Below are 11,817 nucleotides of genomic sequence, written 5' to 3'. Positions count from 1 at the left end.
AGCATCAGCAGCATCATCACCACCAAAACCAGCCATCTGGGGGTTCGTCCTCTGATGCCCCGGATCCGTCCGCACTGCTGCTGCTGGAGGAGGAGGAGGAGGAGGAGGAGGAGAGGAGGAAGAAGGGGTAGGTGGGAGAGGAGAGGAGGAGGAGGAGGAGGAGGGCTCTGCCGGGCAGCCCTATATGGCTGTGGATGAAGCTGTATGCTAATATCGGCTTGAGAGGCAGAGCATCGCGTTTCTGCCGGCAGTCAGTGGCTTCCAGAGTCTGAGCAGGCTCCTTCACAGCCATGGCTGAGGGCGGAGAAGGGGAGGACGAGATCCAGTTCCTGAGAACTGTAAGTAAACATTTCATTTCACAGCGTCTCGCCAATTAACGCCAATTAAGTCAAATCATCGATCCTCCAAATTGGATTATTGTGGAAGTTTTTTTTGGAGAGAAAACGCGTCGTGAGTGGTTCTTTAAGCTTTGTGCGTAAAATGCACAAAGTGTCTGCAGGTTGCAGGTTGCAGGTTGCAGCGCACCTGTCGACAGGACTCCTGCTGGTGGAGAATCTCAATGAGACTTCCAGTCTGCTACTGCTGCTGCTGCAAGGGCAAAAAAAATGACTTCACACTCTCTTTTGCCATTTCATCATAACACTATACACCTCTTCTTCTTTTCCACTCCTTCGTCGCTTTCTGATATCTGACTTGTGCATGTTCATGGATGTATATTCTGCTCCTCAGAGGAGAAGAGAGTTTCAATAAGTTGTGCTCCTCCAGACAGCCTCAGATTGCTCTATGCGGTTCATGCATAACAGTAAATGATATGACAGCCTGCATGTTGGTGTGGTGGGAATGTAAGAGTCTCATGATGAAGCTTTGTGATCCATGCAGGTGTTGCATGAAGAGCAATAAGACTTATGATGACACATGCAACATGCTCAACACAGCAGGGGTGTCTACTTGATTTCATATTACTGTATTATCCTCATTCTTTTGTTGATTTTAACTCTGCACATTTTGCAGAAGTGTATACCCTTTGATTTGATTCGTCTAATATCTAGTAATTGGAGTAATTTCTGGTGTTAATTGAAAACCTTGAACCTTGTCCAGGACCCCCATATGTCTCTGGGTCCCCACTTTCAGTCACCATGGATTCATAAAAGACAACTTTTGTATAATGTCATAGCAGTTTGTTTTTAAGTTATTAAGTTGGTTGAAATCTGTTGTTTTATTGAGATTTTCTATAATAAAGGACTATATTGGTGGTTTTGCATGTTTTAGCCCATTTTCTACAAATCATTTGAACTTTACATGTCAAGTAAAGCATTAAGCAAACAATGCTGCTGTGAATTAGAAATGTGGATTTGCAGTGTTTTGCTCAGGCAACCATTGGCTTCCATTCATTTCTGCACAATATGAAAAACCTCTACTGTAGTGTACTAGTCCACTCCTGAAACTTGCTTGAGTTGTGTAATCCTGGCTGCAATTAACGATTATTATCATTGTCGATTAACCTGTTGATTATTTTCTCTATTAGTCGATTAGTTGTTCAGCCTATAAAATGTGAGAAAATGGTGAAATATGAGTGTTTCCCAAAGCTCAAGATGACGTCCTCAAATGTCGAATTGTGTCCCCTACTCAAAGATATTCCGTTTACTGTCATAGAGGAGTAAAGAAACCAGAAAATATTCACATTTAAGAAACTGGAATCAGAGAATTTAGACTTTTTTTTTTCCTTAAAAAAGGACACAAAGCAATTAATCCATTATCAAAATAGTTAGCAATTAATTGCTAATAGATTAATGGTTGCAGCTAATCCATCACAGTTAACATAAAGTTGCATCGTTGCAGTGGGTCAAGCATTCAGGACTTATTCTCTACTTAAACTGCATTACCGCGATAAGGTAACAAGGACAAAGAATGTCAAAAAACATCTGTTAACTGTGATGGGCAAGTTGAGAGTGCTCTAATAGATTTACATGCCATACAGAAATAAATGGAAACCAATGGCTGCCTTGAACTGTAGGGGAAATACACTGAAAACCCAACATTAGGGGTAGTCCAGTGATATACTGCGATGATATGATACACTTCCATAAAGTTAGGGGCCTTTTGAGCAGTAGCAGCAGAGGCCAAGATAGCCTGACTTTTAGTAGTTCCTAGTAATTAGTTCCTTGATCCTACATTTCCCATAATGCAACTTGATATCTTCTCTCATTAGACCGCCTTGCCTGGTGAACATAAAAATAATTATAGTACAGTAGAGCTGCAACTATTAGTGGACTAATTAGTCAACTATTTTGATAATTAATTAATCACTAAAGCAATTTTTCATATAAAAAATGTCAGAAAAAGCTGTTTTCAGCATCTCAAATATGGATATTTCCTGCTTTTCTCTGTTTTTATATCATATTAAACTGAATATCTTTGGTCAAAGCAAGACATTTAAAGACATCACCTTGGACTTTGAGAAACTGGAATGGACATTTTTTACTATTTTCTGGCATGTTATAGACCAAACGATTAACCTATTAATCTAGAAAATAGTCTGCAGATTATTCGATAATTAAAATAATCGTTAGTTGCAGCCCTATACTGTGGTTTTCAGACTGTAATACTTCATGACGAGTAAAACACTGGTTTGGTCTTTGTTTTGGTTTCCCATTGATGTCCATTTGGCTGAACGCCTGACGGCAGTCTCAAGGCTTTGAGATGTTGATGTACACAACATTATTATTAATCTATATGTAATCCCTGTGAAGTCTTGGCTGGTTGTTAGTGGCAGGCGGGACTCTTAACAGCTCCTACTATTTGTGATGCCAGTGATATGCTGACCCTCGCCTCTCAGATTCTACTGTCACAATGGCATCCTGGGTATTTGATGACAACAGCGATTTGAGAGGAGGGGTGGGGGGTTCCCCTGAGCTCCACAGAGCCTTGTTATCAAACCTCAGCGCTGAGAGAAACACCAAGCCTTAACATAAGAGCGATAATTGAAATACAAAACAGTAGAATCTGTTGAACGTTATACTATAAGACTTCTGTCATGTCTTTTGTTTAATTGATTGTTTTTGTGTCAGTTTTGGAAGGAAAACTGTTGCAGGACATAATGTGGTAGGATTTGTAGCTGTTGTGTGTTTTCTACTTTTTTCCAAGTCAGATATTTATAAGAAATAAAACATCAAAGTCTCCTGTTATTGGATAATATGACTGTCAGGTGTTGACAGAAGTCCAGACACGGTCACAGTCTCACCTTGCTGTTGATGTGCAACGTTGGGAAAGCTGGCAGCGATGAGAGCTTCTCTGTCAAAGTGAAACTGAGGAAAGTGTTACACCTCTGCTGTAAGATGAAGACAGCAGGCCCCTTCTGTAACTTTATAGACCCACACTGAAGCTGATAATGGAGATACAAAAGTTTAAATTAGTGGCAAAAACAACTCACATTGAATTGGTGCATTGAAGTTTTCTGCTCACTGATTAGGAATGGCTTCTCTTGGACAGCTCATTAACTCCGCAGAGATTTATGTCACACTTCAGTACACACATGCAAAGGATCACAGAATAGTATTTACTTTGGTGGTTCGATGGTTATCTTCAGAAAATGATCTGTGTTGATCTTTGGCTTGTTTTGGCTTTTAATTTATGCAGGAATCAGAAAATATGCAAGTCATTTCCTCAGTCTGCTAACTGCAGAGTTATAGAAACACTTTATGTGATAATTGCAGTGGCATCAGACAATGATGTGTTGTATTGTGACTTACTGGTTGTGTTGCTGTGTGAAACAATGACATTATACTAAACAAAGAAGAAGAATCTTCACTGAAATGACAGCAGAGTACCTTATATTGTCAGGTGAATACTTTGTAAACAGGTGATTGGCATATTTTATTGGAAATTGTAAAATGTGGTCGAGCTAAAACTGACCGCTCTCCGCCCGATAAGTGATTGTCCAATCATAGCTTAGCAACCGTATCTAGGCATGCCAAATTTTAGATTTCTCCACATGCGGAACTGGTGTGTATGAGGTATTAGTAAGAGCGATATTCGGGAAATAAAGAGTCAAAAGGAAAGTTAAAAATGACATGTCCAGTGTGTAGGATTTGGTGGCATCTAATGGTGTGTTTGCAGATTGCAACCAACTGAGAACCCCTTCGCTCACTCCTACCTTTCCAAGACTGCGGTAATGTGAGCCGCCAAGTGCAAAACCGTGGTAACGGCGTTCGCCTCGCTCAGAGGTCATCCTTACCATAATAACGCTACACCTGGAATAGATAGGATACCCATTGAGAAAATTCTATAGTTTTAATTAGAAAAACATCGCCTTCTTGTTTTAATTTCCCCCTGCAGTGTTGTGTATTTGTCGGATAAAAAAAAAAGGTTTTATCTCCCTGATACTTAAAGGAACAGTGTGTAACTTTTCGGGGGATCTATTAGCAGAAATAGAATAGAATATTCATTACTGTGTTTTCTTTAGTGTATTTGTTAGATGAGTCCTTCATATTTACGTAGGGAGCAGATCCTCTTCACGGAGTCCGCAATGTTGCTCTGCCATGTTTCTACAGTAGCCCAGAATGGACAAACCAAACACTGGCGCTAGAGAGAGCCTTTCGTATTTTTATATATTACCTGAAGGCCAAAGTAGCTTGTGAAACTGAGGTAACGTTAGCCACAGAGTGCAAAACTGTGGTACCGCCAGCCACCGTCTGACTTCCGTTGCTCCTGAAGTAGTGTTATTATGGTAAAGATGGCCTCTGAGCGAGGCCAACGGTGTTACCTCGGTTTTGCACTCTGCGGCTCACGTTACCGCAGTCTTGGAAAGGGAGGAGTGAGCGGAGGGGTACTCAGTTGGTTGCAATCTTACACACTGTACCTTAAGCATAGAGGCCAATTTAAGGACCCCAAATTGGAGACCAATAACACTTCAATGGCACAAAGATACTTGCTAAATATATAGTTCGTAGACTGAAGAGTGTGCTGAAAAGATCAATCAGGATTTTTGCAGGCTTGTTATATTGGAAATGGTATTAGACAGCTGTTGTGAAAATTATGAGTTGCATTTTTATTGCTGATTTGGTGAAAAACCTTCATTTAGATTTCAATTTTAAAAGTTTAGTTAGCTAGAAATTACATTCTGACATCCAAAACTGACATTAGAGACCATTGTTTCTAAAATTACTCTGAATTTTGTGTGGTAAATTTCTCACTATTATCATAAACTGTATATGTGTGAGAAAGGAAAGCTTGGCAGGTGTAGCTGCAGTTACTAAGTGGGGTCAAACTAAAGGTCAATCAAGGGTTTTTCCTGAACGTTTTAGAGAAATGAGGTTTAATTTAAACTTACTTGTCCAGGTGAGCTACTGTCCCACCTTTTTTAAAACCAGGTGATCGAGGCTTGCAGTCCACCAGTAGCCCCTCGGGGCTTATTTGGAGTTTATGTTGTTCTGGAAGCCTGCTGCATACCAAGGCGAGGACTCTGGGGGTTTAAATTTAGCCTTTTTAAAGATGATGCTTCCACAGCACATACAGCTCTGCTCCCCTGGCACTAAACAACACCAGGGGAAGAGCTTGAGTCAGGGCAGCACAAGACCAGTGACTCTTAAACACCATGTTTATGAGGATAAAGTAGCATTTAGAAACCAAATACTTGATTCCACACGGTAATATACAGCATTTTCTCAAGCTTAGTATGTCAAAGTGATGGACAGCGAGCTGAGCTGTCAAGTGGAAAACAGCAAAGTGTTGCACTAAATCTACAAATGTATTAAAGTAATGAATGTGGTGCAGCTTGGTAGACTATTAGTGCTCGCCACCATCGTGTTAGTTGAACGTTTTTGCTCAGGGTTTATTACTGAAGTCCATTCATTTTGTAATGCATGTAGACGGCCAGAGAAGATTGCAGTTTAGGTTTTGGATCTTAAACCAAAGGAATGAGTAGTGTACGCTTATGTTGCTGTGATGATGGCGGGATTGGTTGAGCTTCTCTGATGTAATCCATTGAAGAGTTGTCAAAGTAGACAAGAGTGGAGTCGAGTGACAGTGAAAATCAAGAGGGGGAAACACAAACTCTACAGTGTCTTCTTTCTGCAGACGTGAGGTGATTGTCTGGAAGCAGCGTGCATGAAAACTGGTTAATTAGAAACACTAAAATAATGAAAAAACAGAAAACCAGAAGGAATATAATGATTTGATAATGATAATTTCTCTGTGTGGACAATTCTGTCTTCTGCTAATTATGTTAATAGACTATGCTACAAATCTGCAATACCATTCCCTGCAAATTTTGAACAGAGCGTTTGATTTTGATCACCGATTTCGAATGTTATTAGCTGATTGAATGGACGTTATCAGTGGTTATCACTGCCATTCTAATGCTTCAGATGGGCCAAACTGCACCTACCGTGTCATGAAAGTGAATTCAATCGGCTGATAATATTCGTATAGCGTATGTTTTAACACAAAATACAGTCAGGTTTTATATCCTTTCTCATAGTATTTTTAAGTTTTAACAATCTTCAATTTTTTTTTTGGGCTTTTGATAATATCACATGACTTTTATCAGCTGGACAGAGTTGTCATGGAATTATAGATGCTTAATTTCATTTTTTTTCCTGAGTTCTTGAGGATTTCTTGTCCATGTTGGCTTAAAACTTCCATGTTAAAGTTCATTCCTTACATTGGAAACAGCAGCTGACACCACAGTCTCACCTCAAAAGGTCCATTTAGTAGCTGCTCTGGTGCTTTTGATTATATCACATGAGATTCAATAACAGTGACGTTTTTGGTGATAATGTTCAGTTTGATTGATTACAAAAATATCACCTTAGAGGCATTGCTCCCAAAAGACAAATAGTTTCATATCAAGAAGTCTGAGGAGAAGTTATACCGTAGGCTTCTTCTGATTGTTGGAAATTGAGCCCAGATAGCTCAACTATACTGACAGAACCTGGAATAATGGAGACTAAGAAGCACTGTGGACTTGAGTCGTAATATCTTTGTGCAAAGAAAATCTATACCGTCTCAGAGTCATCATTCCAGTATGCAGGATTCACTATATTGCACTAGTTGACGCCCTTGCAAAGTTTGCCTCTTCAGTGAGAGTTGGACAGAGAGGGACAGAGAGAGAGAGCGAGAGAGACAGCGCTGTCCTGCAGTGAATCCTCCCTCAGATTGATTTAAATTGAATGGGAAGGATTTCCTCTGTATTGATTAAGAGGGCCGTGATGGCGAAGCAACAGTGTGTTCTTTGGCAGCTCTGGCTCTCTCCAGTCGTCAGCGCTGAAGGACAGCGAGCCTGCTGCCGTCCCCCGTCATTTAGATGACGTAAGTGAGATGTGAGGGGTTTGACAGGTCAGTTAAATTACAGACTGATCATTTAAGGTGACATTATTTGTTTTGAATATTTAATGTGGGATGAGCTCCTTTTTGGAGTTGCATTAAAAATGTATGAGTTGGTTTGAAGATTTGTGAGAACTTGTTTTCCAGAAAGAAGTCTTATCTTTGCATTATTCTGTGTCTTCAACCTTGAACTGGTGTTGTTTAATTCATACTTATGAAAGTGGGAAGACAAAGCTTTGTTAATTCAGCCAGTGTGTTGCTCAGGTTTGACTTTATGCAAGTGTTCATTCCTTAAATACTCTATCAAAACAAATTAACTGTAAAACATTCTATTGGCCTGCAACGTTAAGGATATAAGTCATCTAGTATTTTATATTTTTCTACTTGGCCTATGAATCATTCTACCTTGACCGTGGCTGTTGCCTGCTTTTGCTGTCTCATGAAAATTTTACAAATTTAATTAAGCAAACATTATACAATCAAAATCAATTCCCCGTTTGAATTATTGGCTCTAAATGCACTTTCCCGACTACATCATTTCATGCTGCGTGCATCAAGTTTCATACCGTAACCGAAAACACAAATTCATTTAACTTAATTGTGCATTCATGTGTGCGTTTCAGCAGGAATGATTGTGATTATTATGATGATTTTAGTGCGGTGTGTTGTTGTGGTGGTCCAGGCAGCATTAGCAGTAGAATGAAAGAGGAGCAGCATCAGCAGCAGCATCAGCGTGAGTGACTCTCAACCCAAATAATTACCTTCATTAATCAACAGAGGACTGAAAAAGGTGCAGACGGTGAGCTTCTTACCGCCTTGAGTGTCCCTTAGGGGTCGCTCGGTTCATTTTCATTTAACACCGACATGGTAAAGTTTGTTGTCAGCCCTGTGGCTATATTAGTTTTCTTCTAAAGACCCGTTAGCGTTGTTTGTAGCCTTTATTAATCCACCTTTAGAGGCCCCTGAAAGTGTATTTTCTCAATCAGACTCTTACTGTGTGTAATGGGATCCTAGATGAACACATTATTTTCTGCCAAGGTTTGAACGGTCTTGGTTGTTTCCCAAGAAATCTCATTTTTTTCTTTGTGATCTTTCTGCTAGTTTGAAGTGGGTGGGGCTCAGATGGAAAATGCTGATGACACTTAACTTCCGTGCACCAATCAGAGTTCAACAACATTTGAATCGGAATCGGATGACAGTTGGTGGATTATTTGGTAGCTTTTGATCAAATTTGATCAAACCACACCCAAACAGGCCTGATGAAGCAGATGCGTTGAGATTTAATGTATATATAATGTTATCGAGAAATACTTGAACCTGCAATATCTGATTTTCTTTGGCCACTTGGGGGCAGCAGGTAGTGAACATAGATTGTATATAAGAAGTGAACGTAGTCATCGTGACATCACCCATTGGTTTGTGGACTGCCGTTTTGAAGCCTCTAGTTTGGCAATTTGGTCGTCGCCATGTAGTTTTTTGACACGAGAAGGTGGAGTTAAGCACAACCGAACGCTGAATAAAACATTAAAGACAACATGTTACACTTAACTTTCATGATCTGTGTTGTGTCTAGTAGCGACCTGTCAATCACAAGGTAGCCACGCCCTAAAGCATCCCCTGCTTTATGGTCTATTTGACTCTAAATGGGACCATAATTTACTAAATGAACATCATGCTGTATTGAAGAAGACTTGAAACTAGTGATTGAGACCATAAACTCATGTTGACAATGTTTACTGAGGTAATAAATCAAGTGAGAAGTAGACTCATTTTCTCATTGACTTCTATACAATCAGACTTCTTTTTGCAACCAGAGTCGTCGCCCCCTGCTGGCTGTTAGAAAGAATGCAAGTTTAAGACACTTCTGCATTGGCTTCACTTTTCAGACCCGGGGGTTTCCCGCTGGTTGTGAACAAAAGTCAACATCATTACCTTTTTAAATTGATTTGGTGAACAAACAGTTGCTTGTTTGCACATCCAGCAGATATGGAGCAACATTTACTTTCCATTGGAGCTGTGTTTGTGTCCACCTGTTGATGTAATAATTATTATAGTCACACTTATTTAGCTATTTTTTTTTGGTCTCTACCAACTCCTGAGTGAAATATCTGTCTCATTAACTGCTAAATGCTCCACTATGTTCACCAGCTAGTCTCTAACTGTGTCTGTCTGCTGTTTGGTGCTGAGCTGATGCTGTATAGTGGGTTTATAGAGCTGAAAACAGCCGCCTGCTATGGCCAAAAATGATGCTATGAGAGCAGTGAGAGTGATCCAAAACAGGGAAGCTGTGGCTAAACAATGAGCTGAAACTGTCACACTGTTTTTACATTGTCATTTGAGATATTGTTATTATAACAATATCTATTATAGGCACTTTAAGAAGTTTTTTCAGGGGCTTTAAGTTTGCTGAGCATGAAAGCTCTTTTACAGGAGCGCCTTGATAATGATAACGGGAGGATCAATCACTTCAAAACCCAATTTTCTTGTCGCTAAGAAATGTTTGAATTACTGATCCCATTTAAATTATTTTCTGACGTGACAGGATTTAAAGTTGTTTCACTTTGGGAAAACATGATTCTGTTCTGACATTTTGCTAATAATTCACTCATCTTTCAGTGAGCCCACCAACATCTTAGAAACCCCATTTTCTATTTGCCGTGTGCATCCGACCGTGACAGCTGCAACAGTCCAGAGATGACATCTTGTAGCTTGATGGATCTGGAAACCATTTCCAGCCCTTGTAGGGAGGGAGGTTTACCTTGTCACCGACTGCCGCTGATGTATTGTGAAACTCTTAAATGCTCATTGAATTTAACTTGTGTCACGTCCTCTTATTGACCCATAGCTACTCTGGTCTGTCTGAGGAATGAAAATCTGACCTCTGTGAAATCTATTCCGAAGAAAAAGTGCTTTTCCACGTCGCTGTCTTCTGAGGCTTTTGTGTGAGAGCTCAAATCCTCTAAAGTTTGCTCAGATTTGACACTAGCAGAAATTACAGATGGAGGGTAAAAACAACAGTCATGAGCGGAGAGCTTAGAGGGAGAAAAGAAGGCTTAAGTTAATGTTTCACATCTCTTTTCTGTCTTCCAGCCACACATACACATTCCTCTCTTCACACCCCACTACATCTTGCCTGTGTCTGCTCTGTCTCATCAGATAGGATGATGGACTTTAGAGGCTCCAGCTTCGTCCCTGACCGGAGGCCCGACCATTTCTCAGCACTTCTGCTGAGGTGGACGCCTCAGCCTTGCACGCATGGCGGGGCCTCTATTATTTGCTCTGAAGCAATATGCATACAAACTATTGCCAAGAGAATCCAATTTGTTATAGGAACACCATATAAATCTTGGAGTCTTTGATCCATGGCAGTGTACTGCGAGGCAAAAACCTGCTTGACTGCGGAATTTTATTTCTTTTTTTTTGTAAATACAGGGCTCAAATGTGCAGTGCATAATTCATTTAGACCCATGATGTCGTCACACACACTATGCATATGCACACCTCCACACATTCTGCATGTGCATATGTCTGCACATGACGTGTGACAGTGGTGGCATAATGCTAAATGCATCTTCAACGACAAATCTGTGTGTAAATCCTGAGGTCAGAACGATTTCTAGTCTTCGAAGATCTTTGTCAAAATATTTTTTGAGGATTCTCTGAGGCTATGATCATCCGCTTTTGTGATGCATTTGTTGGATGTCAAGGTAATTATAGATGAAAACAGGCTGCCCAGTCGCACAAAAAGGCGTATGAATGACACATATGGTGTCTTTTAGCGTGTAATAAGAACGCTTTTTGCTTTTTGCTTTTTGCTTTTTGCTTTTTGCTTTTTGCGTGTCATTTGTATGCCATGTAGTCTGTGCTGACTGCAATGTAAACGCATCCGCGTAAATACAGAGGTAGTGACGTAGAATAAAAAGTGAGAAAGACTGTTTATGGCTGGCGGGAGGGGAGGTGGATGGGTCCAACAAACACAGGACTTTCAACCAGGAGACTGGTGTTTTTTTTTTGTAAGTCACGTTAGTGACATTTGTGACATGTTTTCCCTACTTATATTACGTTGTTTGTTTGTTTTTGTTTTAATTTACGTACTTATTTTAAGCCCAACCATGATGTTTTTCCTAAACATACTGTAACTAAGTGGTTTTGTTGCCTAAACCTAACTGCGGATGTTACCATAGTTTTGTTGCGTGGCGTACAAATGACATGCGAAAAGGCTAAATTGCGTCCTCATGACACGCAGAATGTCACTGTAATGTTGTGCTTTTTATATGTCTTTTGTGTTGTTGTTGAGAGGCTGTTTCATTCACAGATGAATCTTATTATGGAATCATGTAATCTCTTTCCCCAGTATGTTTAAAACTGGCATTACTGTTTGAGTGATTATGCTGATGATGGCTTATAGTTGAAACTTGTTCGTCTTTTTGCCCGTTTTTGTTTCTTCCCGTTCTTACCACTACTGGGCACCAGATCCTGTTAAAGATTTGGAGC

At 40.1% G+C, this 11,817-nt stretch overlaps 1 protein-coding gene across 5 annotated transcripts in view; it reads left to right on the top strand.

Moving 5' to 3' along the window:
* The first annotated feature begins 206 nt into the window (after positions 1–206).
* Positions 207–11,817, top strand: part of ryr3 (ryanodine receptor 3) — a 131,489-nt gene continuing 119,878 nt past the window's right edge. For all 5 annotated transcript variants that reach the window (XM_037750435.1, XM_037750434.1, XM_037750432.1 and 2 more), the window contains exon 1: positions 207–338. In XM_037750435.1, the coding sequence (XP_037606363.1) occupies positions 291–338 (48 nt within the window). In that variant the 5' untranslated portion in view covers positions 207–290. The remainder of the gene's footprint in view (positions 339–11,817) is intronic.

This window comes from Sebastes umbrosus, chromosome 18 (assembly GCF_015220745.1).
Source record: "Sebastes umbrosus isolate fSebUmb1 chromosome 18, fSebUmb1.pri, whole genome shotgun sequence".
Taxonomy (NCBI): domain Eukaryota; kingdom Metazoa; phylum Chordata; class Actinopteri; order Perciformes; family Sebastidae; genus Sebastes; species Sebastes umbrosus.
This window is presented reverse-complemented; position numbering and strand designations above follow the sequence as displayed.